The 25,522-nt window shown below is 35.9% G+C and overlaps 4 protein-coding genes across 4 annotated transcripts; 3 read left to right on the top strand and 1 right to left on the bottom strand.

The window, feature by feature from the left end:
- Nucleotides 1-5,630: 5,630 nt before the first annotated feature.
- Nucleotides 5,631-6,608, top strand: LOC306991963 (olfactory receptor 1M1-like; the record flags this gene model as incomplete). The annotated part of the gene is made up of 1 exon (XM_079600303.1): nt 5,631-6,608. One exon carries the CDS (start codon nt 5,631-5,633, stop codon nt 6,606-6,608), a length of 978 nt encoding a protein of 325 aa, XP_079456429.1.
- Nucleotides 6,609-12,887: 6,279 nt separating this feature from the next.
- Nucleotides 12,888-13,868, top strand: LOC306991340 (olfactory receptor 1M1-like; the record flags this gene model as incomplete). The annotated part of the gene is made up of 1 exon (XM_079599071.1): nt 12,888-13,868. The coding sequence occupies one exon, from the start codon at nt 12,888-12,890 to the stop codon at nt 13,866-13,868; it is 981 nt and encodes a 326-aa protein (XP_079455197.1).
- A 1,142-nt stretch (nt 13,869-15,010) lies between these two features.
- coa4 (cytochrome c oxidase assembly factor 4 homolog) lies at nt 15,011-15,939 on the top strand. Its single transcript, XM_079599025.1, has 2 exons — nt 15,011-15,136; nt 15,287-15,939. The coding sequence occupies exon 2, from the start codon at nt 15,288-15,290 to the stop codon at nt 15,540-15,542; it is 255 nt and encodes an 84-aa protein (XP_079455151.1). The 5' UTR covers nt 15,011-15,136; nt 15,287; the 3' UTR covers nt 15,543-15,939.
- Nucleotides 15,940-18,849: 2,910 nt separating this feature from the next.
- On the bottom strand, nt 18,850-23,773 carry LOC306991548 (olfactory receptor 51F2-like; the record flags this gene model as incomplete). Its single annotated transcript, XM_079599497.1, has 2 exons — nt 18,850-19,419; nt 23,429-23,773. The coding sequence occupies 2 exons, from the start codon at nt 23,771-23,773 to the stop codon at nt 18,850-18,852; spliced, it is 915 nt and encodes a 304-aa protein (XP_079455623.1).
- Between the last annotated feature and the right edge of the window lie 1,749 nt (nt 23,774-25,522).

Here is a 25,522-nt window from a genome sequence, read left to right as displayed (position 1 = left end):
ATCCTCAATTAATGCTTTTTGTGTGTGTGTGGGGTTTTTTTATGGGTCTCGTGTGTTCCTTCATCCTTCATTTTGTTTTTACAACAAACATTCTGGATTTTCATCATTGAGAATATCAAATAATGTCAACTGATTAGAGAAAATACAATTTTCCAAATACAAACACATTTTGAGGCATCATTTGATTGCAGTTAAGCGATTGGCAGTTTCCTATACTGTAAATGGAATGTCATTAAGCACTTTTAAATGCAATACAATGTTTTTTATGTGTATCTCAATCCCTCTCTTTAAATAACCTACTATGAGGCTATCTCTCCCCAATACTGATGATAGTTGGAGATAATTTGCTGCTAATAAAAGAACAGAGGCACTGGCTGAAGACAAATCTTTGACATAATTATAGCTGGGATTAATCTCATCAGGGTCATAACTATAAGAGGCGGATGTCCTATAAATCCTGGGTCTCACCCCTGAGCTGCTTCATTTGCCCAGGTTTAATTAGGTTTCTTATGATTGGGTGTTTGATTTTAAACACAAGGTCAGTCATACACCAGCACAACCCCTGATACAAATCCTGTGGGTGAGTACTGAACAGAAAATGAATGTCCTGTGTAAATCCATTTCCCTCCAGTTAGCCTGCATGAAACATTTTTTAATATAAAGTTTGTGTTATTAATGTTCACTGCATTGCCTGATAGTCGTATGCTTCAATGGTTTCTGTATCCTGTGGAATACAGTTATTAGAGGTTGAGTGTAGGTATTTTAAGCATTAGTTATCAGCGTGTGGGAGACTTTTTTAGTTATTAATTATTGTTCACTCTCAACATTCAATTCGAATTTGAACATATATGACGATAGATGCGTGAGCCAATGAGGTTTGTATACAGTCTTTTCCTATGACGTGCTTAACAAACAAACATTTTTGTGTATGTTACTCGAATGGAAAGGACACAATTTTGAGTGGATACAAGTCACCATGATATCAAAATGGACAAATACTTTTCTTTCTTTGTTTTATTATTGCAATATTTAATATAAATGATTTATCCATGTACACTATACACTTTTTTAGTTCATGTGCCCTCGTGATCTTTAATTAAAGCTACACTGTGTAGGAATTACTCCCATCTAGCGGTGAAATTGTATATGTCAACTGAATATTACTTTCTAGCCCCTCCCATTCCGAGGGCGTTTTAATTCCTAGGGAGGCCGTATTATTTCAAATCTGCCGGCAGTTGTGAGTAATCTCCCCCTCGCATTCGTCATGGTGCCACTGAGTGTAAAAACGTGAAAGGCGAAGCTTAAATTTCCAGGTATGTCCCTCTTTGCCTAATGTATTTTCAAGATGGAGGTGCAACATGGCTTCCGCCATTCGAGCAGCTCACCCGTATGTATTATAAATGGCAGATTTACGCTTACGAGAATACTTGATAGAATAGTTGGTAGAAGTAATTATACATTAATGAGCACATATAATTTTAAAAGAACAAAGTGGTTTCTGCTAAGAATCAACTTAAAAAATTACACAGTGTATCTTTAAAACAATCTCTGATGACGTTTATTGGTTTGAGTAAATGGAAGGTTTTTTTTATTTTGAGTCGATTATTTCTTTTAAATTGCTCCTGCAAGATAGTCTTTTTTTTCAAAAAGTAACTTGAAAATAAGGATTTTAAGAAAAACATTAAATTGTATTATTTTAGCCCTAATATTTTGAGGAAATATATATAAGATATGTTTATGTTACTGTCCCTTTAGGGATTCATGTATTACATTATTTTCAGAAAATGTACTCAAAATAGTTTTAAGGGTTCTCAAAATATCACAAAACTAGTGGTGCTGATTCTGGCCAAGAAAGCTGCAGGTGTTAATATGTGCTGATGGCATACGTTTAAGATAATAAAAAAAGATTCTGCCTCAGCATCATTGAGAAGATAAATCTTCTTTCCCACCCTGATTTTATTTCGCACATATATTAATCTCACATGACCTACTCCAGACCCCAGTCTCTCAGCATCTTTGCAGAGTTAGTCACTCTCTCTGTGTAAAGAATTAGGCCTCTGACTCAGAGTCCATTCCCCCTGTAAGCCTGAGTGAAATTCGAAATTACTTTGTCCAATTCACTGACTTTCTAAAATTGAGGAAACAGTCAAATATTTATGCCAACCGCAGCAAAAAAAAAAAAAAAAACGTAAGAGATAAAGAATGAAGCCTGTTTAAATAGGTTATTTTCTCTTATAATGGCCAGCCATAGCCTTTTGTGCTCCGCTGGTCTCGTGTCAACTCATTTCTATAGTGCTGGGACAACCCATTACCATTCTATACTATCTTTTTATGTACAAGGAACACATTAGCATAGTGCCGGCCAAGCAACTATTTTCAGTAGACGTTTTTCAGGAGTTAACATTCAGGGACTCCTGAAATATTATAGCAATTGATCTATTTAGAGCAAATGATCTAATGTGTTTTTGCCTAAAAAAAGAACGAATACATTCTAAATGAATTTTTTAATTAAATGTGGAACTCAAATAATAACAATGTATAAAAGTGTCAGGGTGCGGTACAGGCAGAAGAAGACGAAGGAGAAGTAAAGTTCCAATACAAACTTTTACTCACAACAATATAACAAACTGGTACAGAACGGTGGGTAGAAGGCTCACACACACGACACCGCAGACACGACGCGAACGGTCTCTGGCTGGGCAAGCATGACGCGAACGGTCTCTGGCTCGGCAGGCACGACGCGAACGGTCTCTGACTCGGCAGGCACGACGCGAACGGTCTCTGACTCGGCAGGCACGACGCGGACGGTCTCTGGCTCGGCAGGCACGACGCGAACGGTCTCTGACTCGGCAGGCACGACGCGAACGGTCTCTGGCTCGGCAGGCACGGCGCGAACGGTCTCTGGCTCGACAGGCACGACGCGAACGGTCTCTGGCTGGGCAAGCACGACGCGAACGGTGAAGATCAGGCTAGTCAGGCACGACGTGAAGGTCAGGCACGACGTGAAGATCAGGCTGGTCAGGCATGACGTGAAGATCAGGCATGACGTGAGGATTCCCTGGGTCTGGCTGTGTTCTACATCAGGACGCGACGCTCTCCAAACACCTGGCGATGGCTTCCCTCCAGCTTAGTCCATCGGTGTTTGGGAGGTCGCTGGTGTGGTGGAAATTGGCCCCGATCTAAAAAAGCAGTTACAGGGTTTCATCGTCAAGAGGGCTTATGACGGCTTGACGGACAAAGTTCCCCACAAAGGCGAAAAATTCTGTGCTCTCTTGAGCAATTGCGACAAATAAAGCCCTGTCGTCCATATGGGCGGTCCGTCCGGCGAAGGAGAAGTAAAGTTCCAATACAAACTTTTCCTCAAAACAATATAACATAAACTGGTACAGAACAGGTAGAAGGCTCACACACTCCAAATACAACGTAAAACGGACCAAGACTGGCTGAACTGAAGTAACTAAATAGATTAACATTGATTATCAGAACACAGGTGAAACAGATTAATTGTCTCATTAAAATACTTAATGTGTTGACTAGTTTGAGGAAAGGGACTCTTGGAAAACATAACCCACAGAAAATGATGAAATATAAGTGTTTGTTTTTCATAAGAGGAATGGTATTCTGTTTTCTTTTTCATTTAAGTTTTGGGAGTCATTCCCTCTTACCCTCATGAGATGAGCAGCTTGGGGCTAATTAGGGCAGAAATCATTCACACAGACTAGACCTGATTTGTTTCTGTCTCAGAATTACTTTAAGATATACGAATGAGTCACTTTGTCGATGTTGTCATTATTTAAAGACATTTTTGGTTGAGAGTTGCAAAGAGATTTTCAGACTTTATTATAAATATGTAAAACTATGTTAAACCTAATGCTCAAAATAATTTATTGGTTTGAGTAGGGTAAACTGTCTTTTTTTCTTCTTTTTTTTTTTTTTTTTTTTTTTTTTGAGTTCACAAAACGATAAGCCGAATGGTCTCATTTTCAAATCTGGCAAATAAATGTATACATGGATTTTACAAAACACAAAAACCCTTTCAGCCACAAACATTTCACGTGCACATGCCATCCAGGTCTCTTTAGTCAATTCTCATCACATGAAGTCTCTATAAGCTTGCTATCCTATAATTTGATCACCGATTGGTGTAAAATATGACAAATTCACTCTATCTGAGCAGACTTGCGTAAAACATTAACTGTTTTGACCCGCCGTTTGGTCTGCGTGATGAGAAACGGCGTCAGTTGCTCCGAAACAATCACAGGATACAAGAGAGAATCTTTGAAGCTAAATACTACACAATGAATGAAGGTACTGTACATAGTTTATAAAGATAAATTGAATAATTGATACTAAATGACGGTACAGTGCAGGTTAATATACGAAAATTACAGGCCTACTTTTGGAGAGGCTGTGACGACTTGAAACACCTTGAATTGGATTTGCTCAATCCAATAACCTCTGGCCAAGCCAAATCCTTTGAGTGGAAGCTTTGATTGAAATGAATGAAGATTATATGTTATCAAAGTTAATTATAAATTTCAAGTAGTTAAAATGTTGATTATGAAGACAAAAACGATAAGGATGGTGAAAATGGCTTTTTACTTTACAAATTAAGACAGATATGGTGATGTTTTTAAGTGCTCATATTATGGTTTTTTCGAATATTCCCTTTCATGCAGTGTGGAATAGGCTATAGCTGTTTGTGAATGGCCTAAACATTCTGCAAATGTGTAAACTTGAAATTGCACAATAAATAAAGTTATTGTCGCCCAAAAGAAAGAATCTACTCAAAACCACATAAACTAATCGTTTATCCCACTGCGTAACGGTTCTACGTCGCTAGAAAATACATTTGTGATGCGATCTGGGAAAACCCGTCGGATGTCGCACTGGTTTTCAGTATAAAAAAAAATTTGATTGAATGTCAGAATGTCAAAATTGGGTTTTCATTCAATTATTATTCTATAACATCTTGTCTATCATCTCTGAATATATCTTGGAAAAATTAGTGCATTACAATAGCGATTTATAGTGGCAAGCAGAAAAGACTGTGTTTCTCTTTAAGAACATAGGTCTACAGCTCTTTCTGATTCTGATGAGTTATGGAGTTCTCAATGCTGTCTTCATAGTATCCCTCTGGGAGATTATATTGTTGTTACAAAAATGAACACAAAAACAAACAGACTAATTAGTGACACTTAAGGCAATTAGTCACACCATCAATAATCTCACATTAGTGAAGCAAAAACCACTAATGAATGTCTTTTCTCTCAAGACTGATACTGGAGGTTCTTTCCTGTTTAATGACACCTCTGGAGGACAAATTTGACAATATATTCCCCGTAAATGTTCACAAGTTTCATTACGGATCCGGAACTGTGAAGCAGAGGCAAAAACGTGTTGCCCACAAACCACCACAAGCACCTTTTCATGTATTATTAAGACAATGTAACATTTTCATTGTTAGATTTCTGGTTGAATGTTTTAATGACTTTTGCCATCAAATAACACAGATGTTAAAGGTGATTTGTAAAGCACAAGCTGTTCCTGTTTCTCGCAGGAATCTGGTTTCTCGTCCACTAAAAGCAAAGCACGCTGCAAGGAAGCTCGGTCGTAAAAGAAGGACGGCCATGCAGAACGGCAATTCTGCCCCCAACGACTCCATCATTCAGCCTGCAGGATTTTACATTGTTGGCATGATTTCAATGCCGTACAAGGAAATTTATGTCATGTTCCTCGCTGTGCTCTATGTGATCACAGTCATATGCAATATCTTTCTGATCGTCATCATTTTCTATGACCACCGACTGCATGTCCCAAAGTTCATGGCTGTTGGTAATCTGGCTTTGGTTGATCTTGTTCTCAGCACTTCTCTTGTGCCTGGCATGATGAAGACTTATATTTTTCTAGACAATTTTGTGCCATTCAAATTGTACCTTGTGCAAAACTTCACTTACTATACTTTTGTATCCCTCGAGTCATTTTCCTTATGTATTCTCTCTTATGACAGATTTGTTGCGATCTGCTTGCCTTTAAGACAGGAGTCTATAAACACAAACGCCAGAATGGCTTACATAATTGGTGCAATTTGGTTATTTTGTATTGTTGTAGTAATCGTTTCTACTACATCCATCCTGTCCCTCTCATTTTGTGGCTCTCTTAATGTCAACAGCTATTTTAGCGATTATGCTCCTGTTTTAGTACTTGCTTGCAACGATATAACGTATCAGTGGACTTTGGGCACTACTTTAGGTACAGTCTTCTTAGGTGTACCTTTTACTTTCATTTTCTTGACTTACATGGGTATATTGACCGCTGTATTCAGAATGAAAAATAAACAGAGCCGTTATAAGGTGCTGGCCACATGCATCGAACACCTCGTGTTAGTGGCCTTATTCTTCATTCCAATTTTAATTATCTTCAGTCTTGAATTTTTTGGAGTTATGTGGAACCCCAATGTAGGTCTGGTGTGCTTGTCTTTGTCATCCCTCATCACACCCTTCGTGAATCCCATCATTTACTCATTGAAAACTAAAGAGATTAGAAGCAGGATTTATTCTTTGTTAACCCGCAGACTGTCTGTTCGTCCTCTTAAAAATGCACATTAATGTATAGAACATAATTGCGGCTCAAGTGTAAAGTGCTGAGATTATTTATAATGCTATCTTGGAGGATTTCTGTGATGCTTTTAGTATTATTTTGTGTTCATATATCAAAATGCATTGGTTTCAATAAAATGTAAATCTCCAATTCCGCATTTGCTCTGCAGGTATCTTGTAAGAACCAGCATACTTTAATTTAATTAATTATTAATTAGATATTACATATCATTTGATAGAAAAACAAAGTGTTGCACATTTTATTGGTTCGAAGATGAGTATGCTGCAGTATGTGTATTTTGTACAACATTTGCAACTGCTTTGTATAACTTAATGAGAAGCACCACAATTGTTTAATTGTCTTCTGTTATATAGTGACTAAAGAGACATTTAGAAGTTTATTTGAAAATGCAATGTATTGAAAATTAAAATACATCTCTGTAAACACTTGCATTTTTGCTACAATATTCATTGGTTTCATAGACAAGGCTTAAGCCTAGTCCCAGACTTAAATGCATGATCTTTGTTTTAACTGAAAGCAACTTGCTCTAACATCTTAAAATATGTCAGTGCCATTGTTTTGCTTCAAGCTGCACACCAGTAAAAAAAAAAAATCTAAGGCACGATTATAAAAGTTGCTTAAATATCCTAAATAAACTAAGGCCTAAACCCTGTCTGTGAAACTGGGCCTACGTTTATTTGTTTATTTGGATCCCAATTAGTAGTGGCTACACTTCCTGGGGTCCCAACAAGTAAAAATACAAAACTACTTTGTTCAACAACAATAAAAGTTCAGTCAATAACACATACAAACCCCAAATTCATTCCAAATATCAAAATTAATAAGTGTGCTCAGGCTCAGTGAAACGGTCTAACGGCGCTTGTCAGTGTCGAAATGCCAATCAAATCAAAGGAGGCGGGCTTTACCGTTCATAAAATTTTGCGTTGCATTACCATTATGTGTGCATTATCTTTATAATGTTAATTTAATGACCCATCGTCCATTCTTCATTATAGGATGTTCCTTTGTGCAAGGAATAGTTGAGATGAGCAACTAAATGCCAATGAACATGTAAAAGACAGCCATTCTGGTCTATTCTTGGAAAGCTACAGGCCAGATGTATGTGTATACGATATGCTTAAGGAGACCTGCATGCACAAGCCAGCAGCTATCAACCTAAACATACATTAAAGCCAAACAGGTTTGATCCTGGTCAGTACCTGTGGATGGGAGACCTCCTGGGAGGCTAGGTGGCTAGTACTGGCTACTGGAATAGGTGTTAGCAGGGGTGGTCATCTGAGTGGGTCCTAAGGCCCCAGTATGGTGTTCAAATGTACTGTAAAAAGGTCTTTCTCAGAAAGACTATAGGGGTGTTACATAAAATAACACCCTCCCCCCAAACTATTGCAGGTAGTTAGTTAGTTTCACATCAAAAGTGATACATTTATATACTTTATTAAGTTCTTACAACTTGGAACTACTTGACACCACTTCTTTAAGTAAATCCAAAAATCCTTTTTTTAAGTGCAAGACAACATAATAGAAAAATGGCTTTAAGGTCATACACAATCAATCACACACATATTCTGAATATAGGCCATATTGTCATGTATTATTTGATCATCTCTGGTTAAGTTCTGTTACAATTACAAAGTATTGCTGCTGAACTATAAGGCCCTGGTTTAGCTCCTGTGTACTTAACTGATCTTCTATTACCTTACAATCCATCATGCTCTTCAAGATCACAAACCTATGGGCTTCTAGTACCTAGGATATCCAAGTCCACTAAAAGAGGGAGAGCGTTTTCACATTTGGCTCCTAAACTCTGGAGTAGCCTTCCTGATAATGTTCGGGGCTCAGGCTCACTCTCCCAGATTAAAGACACATCTCTTTAGCCAAGCATTCATATAATGCATCTCCTAACCTTATATTAGATACATATGATTATCCTTGCTATGGATTATGTTATGAACAGCAGCTACGCTAATTATTTTCTATTTGCTTCTCTGTTTTATCTCAAGATGCCCATCCTGAGGAAAATAGATGTCAACGTCAGTTTGGATCCAGCCTATTATGAAGACTTTAGATGACCAATACCTGTGAAGAGACGGCGCCAACTCCTGTGAAGACTTCAGATGACGCAAACTCTGAATCAACATGCACCAATTTTCTATATGTCATCATAATAATTTGTTAACAGACAAGTATTCATTTTACTTCAATGAGCTCATTGTTTCTGCCTTAAATTATTACATTGATTAAACATTTAGCTAACTGTGATTTGTGTATGTACATTTCTGAAACACATAACTAGACAGTTACCTCTGATAACAGATCACTCTAAATTGTAATGTGGAGTACATTTTCTGTAAAGCTGCTTTGAAGCTATGTGTATTGTGAAAAGCGCTATACAAATTTTTTTATTGAATTATTGAATCTGTGCCTTTCATATGAAACTGCTGAAACTCTAAATTATTTAAGACCTGTTGCTCTGACATCATTGGTGATGAAATGTTTTAAAGGTAAGTGATGTTGGGTGACGTCACTTCTTGTTGACGTTCAAAGTATTGTCAAACAAAACGGAGGCTAGCTAGACCCTCCCTCCTCCTCATCCGCGCACTAACCCCCCAAACCCCACCCCCAAATCCTTATTGTCGGTTATTGGCTAGAACACTGTTTGTTATGTTTCGTGGTGCATTTGTGGAGCTTTTTTACAGTGTGTTCAGGAGACAGACAGCTAGCGGATAGTGAGGAGATGTTTGCTGTATGTGACAAAAAAAAAAAATTGGCCTAAAAATCGTGTGACATCGCTTAGAGCACCTTTAAGAAATTTGTCAGGCATGTAGTTAATATTCTGTTATCTTGCATACATCAGTGCAGCCAACTCAATAATATAAATAATTGTAATAGGAGATAAACTCATCTATCCCTGATGAAAATTATCATTGTTAATGAACAAATAAATAACAAATCTAGGGTGGCGTCAGTTGACTTAAAGTCCGCGTGAACCAGAAGTTGCAAATGACAGTGTTGTGACGTATTTCCAAGTGAAAGGGAGTATTGAACAGAGGGCAGGGTTTTACTTTAGCGCTCCTCCTCTCCATCTCTGCTCATAGCAGAGTAACGGTTTGAGGGGAGTGGTTAAGCGGTTTCAACCCAAGCCGTCAAACTGACGTCATCAGAAAAGGAACGCCATTCCAGACCGGAAGCTTTCAGATTTTGATTAAAGATTACCACGCCAAACAAATGAACTTGCACGGACTAATTGTTCACCACAAGACTAGCAATATGCGCTAACAAAGTAAATAGGGTCCATTTTGATTTCATGTCGACTTTAAATTCCAGATCCAACAAACTGTTTACCGTTTATTTACACAACAACTGCGTTTCGGGAGCCTGCAAATGTAAACTTTTGATAATGGGTTTCAAAGTTGAAAAGTATAACATTATTGTCTCCTTATAAACTACAAACATGTGAATTTGTGAAAACGGTAACATTATGCACATGCGTGTTCAGTTTAGGTGCGTAGTGTTTCTTTACAAAGTGACATCACCAACTACTGGCCTGGCATTAGTACAGTTGCTTTTAGTCATTTTCGCAGATCTGTGTGAATGAGGACCACTTTAAAAATGGTGTTGTCTGTACGTGAAAAAAAATAGTTTTTAGTACATTGTTGTTGTTGAAACGTACACTCAATAAATCTTGTTAATAATCGGGGGCTTTGTCTCAAATTTTTAATTGTATTTTTTTTTTTTTTTTCATTTACGTTTTGAGAGTATTATGACGTCTTTTTGAGTTTGGGGAGATCAATTAGCTCGCTCTGAGGACAAACATGTTTACATTGTGTCTCCGCTAAGGTCATTACCTCTTACCCTCATGAGATGAGAGCAGCTTGGGGCTAATTAGGGCAGAAATCATTCAGACAGACTAGACCTGATTTGTTTCTCTCTCAAATTTGCCTTAATAAGACAGGCGAATTAGCCACTTTGTCAATGTTGTCTTTATTTAGAGACAATTAGATTGTTTGGGAGTCAATAAGTTGTTTATGAGTGTTTATTTCTCCCTTTGGGTTGTAATTTATTTATACAGTATGTGGCACAGATGCAGCATTTGCAAGGATATTTTCTGACTGTATTTTGTTATATTTGTAAAGCCAAATAATAGTCATTCTGTTAACTTCTTGTCTGACCAATGGCAGACTGGAAACATTCGCTTACAGGCTGTGACCACTCGAAACACCTTGAGTTAAGACATTTGATCAATCCAATAGCCTCTGACCAGCTGTAGTGGAAGTTTTGATTAAAATGAATTCTGATTAGCATGTGTTATCAAAGCAAATTATAAGTTGTCTTTATACAGTTAAAATGGATTATGAAGAGATAGATGACTGTGAAAATTATGTTTATTTTACTCTCCAATTGAAGACAGATGACTGCCTGGATGTTTGTTCATGAAGCAATAAGATTCTCAAAATGAAACAGTGCCTTCAGATGTCTCATTTTAATTCAATTTAAACTACTCAAAAATGACACCAACAGCTGGATATCTTTAAATGTAATTATTGAAAGAAAGTAAGTTTCACGGTTGTGTTCATACTTCAGCGAAGTGCAGTCATGCAGTTTCTCTTTTTCTCCGTCTTTCTCCATCACTTTCACGTCTGGTATTTCCTGAAGGATAGCGCATTGTCTTATATTCTATATATTTTAAAGTTAAATATGTACAGGTACAATACCAACAGTAAAGCATGGTGATGTACTGTGTGGCAAGTCTGAAAATGGCAGTCCACGGACAGTCATCACACCTGAATTTGAAGAGGATTTGCTTAGAAGAGTGTAAGAAACCCCTCAAATCCAGCTGTGCAAAGCTTATCACATTATATCCAGAAAGACTGAAGGCTGTAACACCATGTTTTTATGGAGATTTTGAAGTATTGCATAGAAACGAGTGATGGAAACACCAAATTTTGGATAAAAGTTACAAACGCCAAATATGCATACCATTTATTCTATCCGACTAATTTGTGACCTCGTAAATACTCTATATGGCACAGCTGATTGGTTCCCACTATATTGGTAGTCAATGAGCTTGCTGCTCGACATTTGAATTCTTGCCTATTGTTTGCTGTAGTTTGCAGCACGCTTTCAGAAGTCCTCCACCTTCCCCAGCTCCACCTGTATATCGGCTATGGAAGTGGTTCATGCTTGTACAGCAGCAGCATATCGTGCTTGCTCAAAGCAGCATGTCGAATGTATTGGCAGTGGCGAGTTCTGTGCCTGCTCAGCAGCAGCATAGATCTATTCCACCAAGATTAAACATATTAACATTGTCATACCTTACCATGCCAAACTCTCTGAGAGTTTTCATAACAGAACTGTTTTCTATTTTAATATATTTTAAAATGTAATTTATTACTGTGATTGCACAAATTACTGTAATTTTCAGCATCATTAATCCAGTTTGTTACGTGATCCTTCAGAAATCACTCTTATATGCTAATTTTGTGTTCAATATTTTCTGTGGAAACCATGATATAGTTTTTCTCAGGTTTCTTTAATGAACAGAAAGAATAAAAAAAAAACTTATTGAATAGGTTTATTTGTTTGTTTGTTTATTCATTTCATATAAATTAAATCAAAAAGTTACTTTAGAATATTTGTTTTAAGTAACTTTTACCCTTTAAATGTAAAGTTTTGTTATAATTTTCACACTTTTATATAATGCCATCTTTGCATTATCTCACATGAGAAATTTGTATTGTTGTCACAAAAAAATAACACAAAAACGGACTAATTAATGACACTTAAGCCAATTAGCTATACCATCATTTCCCATTAGTGAAGCAAAAACAACTAATGAATGTCTTTTCTCTCAAGGCTTAGATACCCGAGAATCTCTCCTGTTTAATGACACCTCTGGAGGACAAATTGGACAATATATTGCCCATAAAAGATTACCAAGTTAACATTCAGGATTCACAGTGATCCAGAACTGTGAAGCTGCGGCAAAAACTGCAGGGAAGACATTAGTGCGGTGTGCACTATCTACAAACAAACCATCACAACATCGTTGCATGTATGTACTGTATATGAATAAGACAATAATTGTAACGTGTTATGTTTATATTGTCATTCTTGTTGCTGAATTTGATAAAGGCTTACGTCATCAAATAACACAGATGTTAAAGGTGCATTGTAAAGCACAGGCTGTTTGTGACCGTTTCTCACAGGAATCTGCCTGGTTTCTCGTCCACAAAGCACGCCCCAGTCAAGCTAAAGGAAGGACGGCCATGCAGAATGCCAGCAATTCTGCCCCCAACAACTCCTTCATTCAGCCTGCAGGATTTTACATTGTTGCCTTGAGTTCAGTGCCTTACAATAACATATATGTCATGTTCCTCACTGTGCTCTATGTGATAACAGTCAAATGCAATGTCTTTCTGATCATCATCATTTTCTATGACCACCGACTGCATGTCCCAAAGTTCATGGCTGTTGGTAATCTGGCTTTGGTTGATCTTGTTCTCAGCACTTCTCTTGTGCCTGGCATGATAAAGACTTACCTTGTTCTAGACAATTTTGTGCCATTCAAACTGTGCCTTGTGCAAATGTACACTTACTACAGTTTTTTATCCCTCGAGTCATTTTCCATATGTATTCTCTCTTATGACAGATTCATTGCGATCTGCTTGCCTTTAAGACAGGAGTCTATAAACACAAACACTAGAATGGCTTACATAATTGGTGGAGTTTGGATCTTTGGTCTTACTACATTACTCTACGGCACTTCATCCATCCCAACCCTCTCATTTTGTGGCTCTCTTAAGGTCAACAGCTATTTTTGCGATTATACTCCTGTTTTAAGACTCGCTTGCAGCGATACGACGCACCAATGGGATTTTGCCACTGCTTTAACTATACTCTTCATGGTTGCACCATTGATTTTTATTTTCTTGACCTACATTGGTATATTAATTGCTGTATTTAGAATGAAAAATAATCAGAGCCGTTATAAGGCACTGGCCACGTGCACTGAACACCTCATGTTAGTGGCCATATTCTTCATCCCAATTTTTATTATCTTCAATATTGGATTTTCTGGAACTATTATAAACCCAAATGTAAGAACGGTGTGCTTGTCTTTGTCTTCCCTCATCACACCCTGCGTAAATCCCATAATTTACTCATTGAAAACTAAAGAGATTCGAAGCAGGATTCATTCTTTGTTAACCCGCAGACTGTCTGTTCATCCTTTAAAAAATGTAAAATAATGTAGAACATATTTGTGATTCAATTGAGATTATCCATGTTATTAATGTTATTTTGGAGGCTTTCTGTGATGCTTCATTGTATTATTTTGTGGTTTCAAATGTATTGTTTTGTATTTAAATCTCCCAATTCTACATTTGCTCTGCATGTAACAAATGAATTTGCTTGATTAACTTGCACCATTTAATAGTCAGAAAGAGGACATCTCCATGTTTTCTCTCATTAAGCTCTTACTTTACGCAGCCAGTTTTTGTTTTCGCTTTGCATTCAATAGCCCTTTAAATAATGCAAATTCTTGAAGTTCATGATGGATGGACAGAAAGAATATAAGTGTGATGATAACAATGTTTTATATTCACAAAATGTTTATACCTGTGAAAAAGCTGCCAATAATGTGAGTGCAATGCTGATCTGAATAAAACTGCGGCTTTTGATTGTTATTCTATTCCTCTGGAGCTTTATTCTAGATTTATATTGATATACATAAAATGTATAACATAAAGTCTTTCTTTTAACTGAAAACTTTCTTTACCCTGTATCCTTTCTGATGAAAATTAAAAGCTGCTTGGTCTTCCAAGTGCAAAGCTGGTGTCGGGTTTAACTAGCCTACTTCAAAAAGGTCAAAACTGTTGGCTCACTGACCAGCATTTGTTCAGAAAGTTAACCTATAGCCTAACACATTAAAGGGTTTTAGTTCACAAAAAAAAAAAAAAATGATGTCATCATTTACTCACCCTCAAGTTGTTCCAAAACCTGTATGATTTCTGTCTTCTGCTGAACACAAAAGAAGATGTGACTAAATAAGACATAACATATTCCCCCCCCCCCCCCCCCCCCCCACTATGGAAGTCAATGGGGTCCATCAACTGTTTGTTTACCCATATTCTTCAGAATATATTCTTTTATATTCAGCAGAAGAAATCCATACAGGTTTTGGAACAACTTGAGGGTGAATAAATGTTTACAGAATTTACATTTTTGGGTGAACTGTCCCTTTGAGACAACAATAAATCATATGCATGAAATGTGTAGAAAATCTATTTTGACTTTATTTCGTGAACAAACGCTTCAGCCCATTTCTGGTTTCTGATATAACGTTGACATCTAGTGGAAAACAATTGCAATTACATGTACTGTCACTTAACTTAAATAAGACTCGGACTTTTAAAAATGTAACACATTTCCTGTTCGTGAAAATGAAATGTGCCCGGCTAGACAAGTTATGAAACCTTTTTGAAGTAAACTCTTGATATAATTACGAACTGCAAAGGCAAGTTTATTTATTACACATTTAAGAGTTTTTTCTACACGCGAGTGTGGAAAAACACGAATACTGATATATACGACCGGTTTGTTTACATACATTTTCTTCGATCGATATAATAACACACACATCTTTAAATGATCATTTTTCTGACAGTATGGCATCGGCTCCTTCCCCATCTCCTCACGACCGGAGCAGGAGTGAGGATGAGGATGACCCAGTGGATGGGATGATCTCCAGGACAGGCTGTGCTGAGCTGCACTACGCTCTGCAGGACTGTATGGCTGAGCATCAGGACTGGAGGAAGTGTCAGACTGAGGTTCAGAAGTTTAAGGAGTGCATGACAACCCACCAGAATACTCGAAAAGAGCAGCTCCTGAAGCAAAGGACGTCAGCTACACAATCTGCCTGATGCAATGTCGTTTTCTTAACAAAATGCGTAGTGTCAAGAATGCAGAAATACTTCATGAAAGGTGTACATTTCCCAGTACATTTTAATGTATGTTTAATGTACATTATTTATTACACAATGACCAGAAAGATGTCAAATAAAGGCTTTTACTCTAGTCTCAAACATTTTGGACATGTCTCTTGTACGAGGTTAAATATTAAACTCCACAATTTTTTTAATACTTTGGTTTAAGCAGGTGTAGCCAATTTGCAATGTGCTCAGGTGCGACAACTTACAAACTGGACAATTGTGTTAAAAAATACAGTCCTGGTGTTTCTTTTTTTTTCACCTTCAAAATATGTTTAAATGGAATTGGTCTTTAGGTTTATTGTTCATCTTTCTATTGTTTATCCTTTGTGGTTTCCCTTTAACAAAAAAAAAAGAAAAAAGTTTCCTAATGACATCATCCTTCCGGTAGTGACATCATTTTGGAGGAAAAACAACAGCACATTAATAAATTTAGTTGTAGATTTGTCTGGTATTTATTCAGTAGCCTAAGTGCTGCTAGTTAGGATTGAAAAAATGTAATTGTGAGTTTATAACTCACATATCAGCCCCAATTTCTTCCAATGCCAGGCCTCAGTAAGATAGCAAAGCATAAAATGTGACAGAACCACTTCTGTATCTTATAGTTTGACTGAACATTTGGGGTTCATGGTATTATTAAATTACTGTCTTAGTCTTTATATCTTATCTTAGTCACCGTCTGTGACTAAGATAAGATATAAAGACTAAGACAGTAATTTGAGTTTAGTCTGATGACCACTAGATGGCACAATTTTGGTATTTAGGTGGATAGAGTACAGAAGTCAGTCAGGTCAATGCAATTTAATTCCATTTAAATTAATTGTAAAGTTATTTCTGTAGTAATTTATTATTTTTTACGTTTAAGAGTTTTGCCACTCAAAATCTAGTGTGAGGTCTTTCTTCAGTGTTAATTATTTATCTTATGCACACAATCCTGAATTTAATGTGCAATTGAAGACAATTTGTAACAGTATGGTGAGTAAAATGGGTCAAAATAGAAATTTTTGGATGAGGTAAACCATCTACTACTTTCATCTACTTTGTAATCTGTTATTTAATTGAAGGTATTTATAAAGTTGTAAACAATCAATTTCACTGTGTGATCAGCTAGCACACTGTAATGCTATAGCGTAACATAGATTTAGTTTAGATCTTATTTGACTGGATGCAGACAGTTTGTTGCTTTTTAGGGGAATTTATGGTCTGATATTGGACCAATACTGGCATCCCTCAGGGCTCAATTTTAGGACCCTTACTTTTTAGTCTTTATTTAGTATTAAAGGGACAATATGTAAGGATTTTGTAATAAAATATCCCAAAATCACTTGCAAAGTGTGATTTATTTCCTGCAGTTGTGTACTTACAATATCCCAAAAGTCTCCAAAGATATTTTATTTTAGAGAAATTATTTCTTTCAAACATTATAGACCATGGCAAGCAGACTTTGGGACAAAAAATGAGAACTAAAATGAGGATCAATATCGGCTTGGCGTCAAGAGCTCCGTGACTAACTTGGACTTGACAGAGCTTCACGAGTCATGACTTGACAGCGACACCGCTCTTGCACATACTTTATTAGACAGGTGAGTAAATGTACATAAAACAAATCAATGTTATATAGCTCAACATGATGAAATGTTAGAATATGATGTGTATGTTATTCTAATTTTGCTTACTGCTAGTTTCAAATAGCAAACAAAATAATACATAGAATAACATTATAACTTTCAACACACTCAAATGCTGTTTAGTATGATAGTGTAATGATAGACCAAGTGAAACAGCGCTGTGTTACCTCACAAGTTTAATTCGTCAAATAAACTGACCTGTGTGAGTAGTAATTCAGCACTTGCGGGTAGTTCGGTAGAATTAAATCTCCTTATTCCTTTATATCCGCGGGACTCGCGTGTGATATCTGTCTATTATTAGTAATCGTGACCTGCTTCATACCACTGAAATGTTAAAAAACATGAATGTTTTCACTCATCCATAAACATTATTAGATCCATCAGCTTAACAGCAAGTCCATCTTTCAGCTTATCACTGCGTCATAAACCTACGCCTTTGTTATTATAAGAGGTTAGCGACCCCTAGCGGCGAATTTTTTTTACATATTGTAGCTTTAAGAATCAATTTTATGCCGATGACACATCTATATTCAATGTAAACAATAACTGGCTAATAATTTTCTTTGTTTAAATGGTGATAAAACTCATGCTTATTGGTTCTCTTCATCAGCTCCATAAAGCTGGCCAAACACCTCTCATCATTGATGGTTCAGTGCTTGAGTTTCAAAAGAATTTAAGGAATCAAAGTGATCTCTGATTCCTCATTGACATTTGACCCTCATGTACAAAATGTTGTAAAGACTTATTTTTTATCTTGGAAATATTGCAATAATGATATCCCTTTTAGTTGTAGAAAAGTTAAGTAATATATACATTTATTCTCGTATTGATTAATGTAATGTGCTTTGTACTGGGATTTCGAAAGCATACTCTAAATAAGCCACAGTATGTTAAAAATTCTTAAGCTATAATTTTAACTTGGTCGAATACAAGAGATCATATGTTGAATGGGTGACAGACCTTTTCTACTGTATATCTGCTTCAGGTTGTGGAACCAGCTTCCAGTTGAAATTTGGGAAGCACAGTCTTTTGGAATTTTTAAAACATATTTGAAAACATTCGTATTTTTCTTGTATTTTTACCCTGTAAGCACTTTGAGAAGCTCCTTTAAAGGCGCTATAGAAAATAAAGTTATTATTTACCCTTTAATTTATTATTTCATTTATTCTTTCATTTCTTTATTGTTTTTGCTAACAAATGTCTGTGATGTAGCCGCCTAAATTACAAATCCAACTGAAATTTGAACTGAAGTGAAATTTTCTTGGTTATGTCACTGGAAGTTACAACAAAGGAGCCACCCAAATTCTGATCAAATATTTTTATTGTGACTTTAAATTCTAATCACACATGAGAAATTTGTACAATTATTTTATAATATCTAAACATCAAACCAGCCAATCCTGATAATTTGTTATATGATAATTTGATAAATGATTTTAATCAAATAATAGGTTGTCCAATATTTGTATGTAAGAAACAGTATCAGGTTTCTGTCACAATCATTATTATTAATAATAATAATAATAATAATGCAACAAGGACCTGTATTTATTTTCTCTGTTTCACATTTCTTTCTGAAATAGTGTTCACCTTGCGTCGTTTGTACATTTCTTTTATTGCATGACCTCCTCTGTCTTTAGGGTGTATATGATGGGATTCAGCATGGGTGGTATTAATTGTGTTAAGGAATTGTTAATTATCCGGGAGTTTGGATCAATAGATGTTGAAGTGGATTTAACATTTACACTTAAAATTGGAAGATACAAAATTGCCACTAACATGAGATGTGAGGTGCAGGTTTTCATGGCCTTGATGCGATCAGCGCCATGAGCAATCTTAAGCAAAGCCAGACCAATGCAACAATATGTGAGGGTTACCAGTATCACTGGCATGCAAATCAGAAGACCAATACAAATATATGCCAAGAGATAATTTATGAAATTACTATTACAGGAAAGGCTGATAACAGGACCGTGATCACAGAAATAACTATCAACCACATTAGTTCTACAAAAAGATAGTCTGTTGACTAAACCAACAAGTACAGCAAAAAAAGTCACAGAAAAAATCCACATACCGCCTATGATGAGTGACATGGATGTTTTGGTAATAACTGCATGGTACTTTAGAGGAAAACAAATAGCAACCAGTCTGTCATAAGCCAATGCAAGTAGTGTCAAAGACTGCAGATTCATGAAATGAAAGACAAAAAACATATTCATCAAACACGCTTCATATGAAATCTCCTGGTGCTCAAATAAAAACATGTCTATGAGTTTTGGAATCAAAGCCGAGCTTCCACACAGATCAGAAACGGCCAGATTAAAGACGGCGATGTATTTGGCTGTGTGAAGTCTGCGAGCAAAATAAATGACACACATGATAAATGAATTCCCTAAAACAGTCACAGCATATACAAAACACAAGAACACATAGTAGTATTTTGCATGTGGCATATTAGAAAAACCATTGATGAGAAATGTTGCAGGACGAACAAAGGTCTCATTTGCAGAGGAGTTGCCTGTTGTCTGGATTGTTGTGTTACCTGTGATAAAGAACTGTTTTTAGATCATAATGATTTCAGTGTCCGTATTGCTTGGCACCACGATTCATGGAATAACCCTGCTCTTTAGACCAGCCTTGCTAAACATTTTTAATGAAGAATTTAATGAATAGTGTGTCTACAGTACAATACAAATGAATAGGGTAAAAACTTATATATTTAGAAAATCAGACTGGCACAAGATTAAAGTTGCTGCCCTTACAATTTATGCTTCAATTAACACAAAACAAACACTGTTTCACATTTATTAATTCTATAACATTCTGTAATATACTGTGTACTTTAATGATAATTATTAAAAATGTACAGATGAGATGAATTCCATACTGTATAACTGGAACACACCCTTGATATCAATTTGACGTCAAAGTTAGTCAGGACTTGATCAAGATACTGCATTTCATTTTAAGGTCAGTTTGAAAGGCAATGTCTTCCAGTGGTAAAGGTGAAAAGAGAAAGTTAATACCCACACTGAAATTGGTTTATATGCAGGTCGATATGTTTGACATTCAGTTTACTTCAAATCAAATTTTTACGTCAATTTGATGTGCATATTTGACCTGGGTTTTTTTTTTTTTTACGTTGATTTTGACATAAATATGATCTTTTAAACATCAATTGCCCACTGGGCAGTTGGTATTCTTGATGAAAACATGATTCTATTTTTGATAAGCCTTTTCACAGATTCCATAAACTCCTTTGTCATAAATGTGTAGATAGGGTTAAGCATGGGAGGAAGTGCAGAGGTCAGAGAAAGAATAATTATTGTAGTGTTGATGCTTACAAGGACCTGAAAGACATATTTTAGGCAGATGGGCACATAAAATACAGCCACTAATATTAAATAAGCAGTACGTGTCTTTGTGGCTCTTTGTGGGGTTGTGATTCTGAACAATGTCACAGCTATGCATGTATATGAAAAGATAATACAAAATACTGGAAACATGATGATCACCTGAAACAGAACACTCATGATGACACAGATTGGGAAAAAAGACCCGTGATCACAGAAACGAAGGATTATGACGCTAGTTCTGCAGAAAGAAAGTCTAGTCATGAAAACTGATGCAGTTATTGTTTGCATCAGTGCCAATGTCCATAAAGCACCAATCATTACAAGCATTGATCTATGGCTCACAATCATATTATGATACCTCAGTGGTAAACAAATAGCTAATCCATACGAGATCAACTGATTCCCCAACAAAACTGCACCCATAAACTGAGGGATTACAGCGGTATTTTCACAAATGTCGGTCAGTGATAAATTAAAGACAGCGATATATTTAGGAGTGTGAAGATTTCTGTCCGTAATGATAACAAACATGAGGCAGGAGTTTCCTAGAAAAGAAATAAAGTAGGCAATAAATAGGAATATATAATAATATCTCATGTGAGGTATACCAGATAATCCAGCAGACAGGAAGGAAATATTCCTGTTTCCAGTGACCTCTTGAATCATGTTCAAATGCTTTTTGGTTTCATCCTGTCTGGGTAGAAAAGCAGGTTTGCAATTTATATAATAAGTAAATAAATAAATAAAAAAGAATGAATAATGAATATGATATACTCACAGTTAGGCCTTAGTGAGGTTTGCTCAGACTGCAGACTTTCCCTGATTTATTATATATACTGAATAAAGAAATGCCAGTCGCTTCAGCCTATCACTGACTCTGACCGTTTCCAGCAATGCCACACCTCTAGAGCTGTCATCTAGCCAATCAAAGCACAGCACTGACAGTAATGATAAGGAAAGTTCATGTATCCTTGTTTCTCCTGGATGTATTACCATTATTTATTGGCTTATATATTGAGCTGTAAATGTTAACACTGATGTATAGCCTATAAAAAGAATATTTGCTTTCTTTAATTATACTTTTATGGTTCTTTTCTGTCTTTTTTTTTTATCTTGACAGGCCTTGTAACAAAGCTTCTGTGGTTCAAATGACAAATGAGTAAATGATAACTTGATGGCTGTAATCACACCATACAGTGTTTTACATAGAGCCATTAACAAAATATGCATTCAAAAAATATGTATAAAGCAGTTGCCACATCAATCGATTGGCGAAACATAATTTCCAGAAGTAAATCACAATTAGGCTCAATCCATCATCCATGGACAGTTGGTTATGCCACAAGAGGGCAGATTTTTTTAAATTTATTAACCTGTACCACTTTGTTCATTTTCTCTGTCCTTTTTAATATCTCCTGTGAGAATTCCTTTATATTTTACTTCACATACTATTACTGCTGTCTGGGTCGTTTCCATGTGGGACTACATTTAAGTATAGGCCTACATGAAAAAGAATTCGCAAACATTAATTAACAGAGGCATCTGATGACAACATGTAAATAACAATTTTGATATTTATACCCTTTTGCATGGAGATGTGAAGTAAAAATTCTCTCATCATACTCAACTTCATATCATTTGAAAATGATGACTGTCTTCCTTCCGTTGAACCCCATTCACTTTCATTCACCTTTTTTCCATTTTTTGAAAATTAATTGTGGGACTGTTGTTATGGCTAATATGACCTTTTATGTTTCAGGAATAAAAAAAGAAAGTCAAATGGCTTTGGTGCAACATGAGGATGAGCAAATTATTTCTTATTTTTGGGTGAACTATATCCAAACCCATAATCAAATCTGCATGCATGGCATAGAAAGCTTTGTTGCACTACAAACAAACATTTCAATCATTTTCAACAAAACAAAATTAAGTGCATTTATTACTTTATTTCATTTTTGGCCTGCTTACAACACAAATTCTAAATTCTGACATCATAAATATTTTGAATAATTATATTTATCGCATATGAGAAGACGGTGAGATTATTTTTTACACACAGTTCAGTGACTTCTGGTAAATTATATATTTGTTGAATGCTCATAGCTTACAATATATCCAATCAGATATTGATGGTCAACACACAAATACATATTCATTCATGCAAATTAACAACATCAACTAACAGCAACCTGCATCACTCTTTGCATATAACCTTTCTTTCCTTAGTAGTGTTTACATTGTTTCGTTTGTACAGTTCTTTTATGGATTGCATGACCTCCTCTGTCTTTAGAGTGTATATGATGGGATTCAGCATAGGTGGCATTATCTGAGTCAAGGAATTGTTTATTATCCGGGCGTTTGGATGGATAAATGTTGTTAAAGCTGCAATATTAGTACCTATAAGTGGGACATAAAAAATTGCCACCAATATGAAATGTGAGGTGCAGGTTTTCATGGCTTTGATCCGTTCCGCACCATGAGCAATCTTAAGCAAAGCCAGAGCAATGCGGAAATATGAGAAGATTATTAATATCAGTGGCATACATACCAGGAGACCAAAGCAAATATTTGCCACGATAATATTTATGATATTATCATTACAAGCTAGTCTATAGATAGGGCCATGCTCACAAAAATAACTATTGACTACAATTGAACTACAAATAGAGAGTCTTGTTATCAAACTCACCATTAAAGCAATAAAAGTCACAGAAGAAGTCCACATAACCCCTATGATCAGAAACATGGCTGTTTTAGTTACAATAGCATGATACCGTAGAGGGAAACAAATAGCAACCAGTCTGTCATAAGCCAAAACAAGTAGTGTCAAAGATTGCAAATTCATGAAATGATACACAAAAAACATATATGCCAAACACGCTTCATATGAAATCTCCTGGTGCTCGAATAAAAATGTGTCTATGAGTTTTGGAATCAAAGCCGAGCTTCCACACAGATCAGAGAGAGCCAGATGGAAAACAGCGATGTATTTGGCTGTGTGAAGTCTGCGGGCCAAATAAATGACACACATGATAAATGAATTCCCTAAAACAGTCACAGCATACACAAAATACAAGAACACATAGTAGTATTTTGCATGTGGCATATTAGAAAAACCGTTGAGGAAAAATGTTGCAGGACGAACAAAGGTCTCATTTGCAGAGGAGTTTGACTGCATGGAGGTCAAGTTGCCTGATGTCTGGAATGCTGTGACACCTGTGATAAAGAACTGTTTTTAGATATGCACTCATCAACAAAACATCAAAATAAAAATTTCAGTGTATTTGACATTATTGCTCGGCATGGAATAACCCTTCCCTTGTGAAAGAAAACTATACCAAAATATATTTAAAATACATTTAGTTCATACTAAGTATACTACCAATCCATTAACAAATTTACTGGCATATCGCTTGAGACTTATTGAAATAAAAATTATAATTAAACTTTATTTGGAGTACTTCTTTATTGCACAATGCATAGTTTTAAATATCACTATTAGTAAGGATAGTATAATCTCTGTATAATATCAGTCTTTAAATGGAAGATATTTAAAATGTACCTAAAGTATACTTGCAATAGTTCCACTTTAGCACAATCAAATATACTTAAGTATATCTTTAGTTGGACCTCAGCACAATTTCTGGATAACAAAATTTGTTGTTCCAATTTAGCAGACTTTATGTGCTGTACATTAATGTAGTACCAAAAGCAATATTGCAGGGTATTTATATTAAGTACATTGATATTAATACAGATTAATAGAGGAAATCAAACTGGCACAAGATTAAAGATGCTGCAGTTACAATTTATGCTTCAAGTAACACAAAACAAACACTGTTTCACATTTAGTAATTCCATAACATCCTGTAATATACTGTGTACTTTAATAATAATTATCAAAAATGTACATATATGAATTCCATAGGCATACTATAACTGGAACACAGTTGGTATGGATCAAAACATGATTCTATTTTTGATAAGCCTTTTCACATATTCCATAAACTCCTTTGTCATAAATGTGTAGATAGGGTTAAGCATGGGAGGAAGTGCAGAGGTCATAGAAAGAATAATTATTGTAGTGTTGATGCTTACAAGGACCTGAAAGACATATTTTAGGCAGATGGGCACATAAAATATAGCCACTATTAAATGAGCAGTACGTGTCTTTGTGGCTCTTTGTGGGGTTGTGATTCTGAACAATGTCTATGCATGTATGAAAAGATAATACAAAATACTGGAAACATGATGATCACCTGAAACAGAACACTCATGATGACACAGATTGGGAAAAAAGACCCGTGATCACAGAAACGAAGGATTATGACGCTAGTTCTGCAGAAAGAAAGTCTAGTCATGAAAACTGCTGCAGTTATTGTTTGCATCAGTGCCAATGTCCATAAAGCACCAATCATTACAAGCATTGATCTATGGCTCACAATCATATTATGATACCTCAGTGGTAAACAAATAGCTAATCTGTCAAAAGACAGAACAGTGAGAGTCAGTGACTGCACTGAAACAAATAACATATTGGACATGCACAATCCATACGAGATCAACTGATTCCCAAACAAAACTGCATCCAGAAGCTGAGGGATTACAGCGGCATTTTCACAAATGTCGGTCAGTGATAAATTAAAGACAGCGATATATTTAGGAGTGTGAACATTTCTGTCCGTAATGATAACAAACATGAGGCAGGAGTTTCCTAGAAAATAAATAAAGTAGGCAATAAACAGGAATATATAATAATATCTCATGTGAGGTATACCAGATAATCCAGCAGACAGGAAGGAAAAATTCCTGTTTCCAGTGACCTCTTGAATCATGTTCAAATGCTTTTTTTCATCCTGTCTGGGCAGAAAAGCAATTTGACAATTTATTTAATAATAATAATAAAACATTATAAATAATGAATATG

Source organism: Phoxinus phoxinus (genome assembly GCF_949152265.1).
Source record: "Phoxinus phoxinus genome assembly, chromosome: 23".
Classification (NCBI taxonomy): Eukaryota; Metazoa; Chordata; class Actinopteri; order Cypriniformes; family Leuciscidae; genus Phoxinus; species Phoxinus phoxinus.
This window is presented reverse-complemented; position numbering and strand designations above follow the sequence as displayed.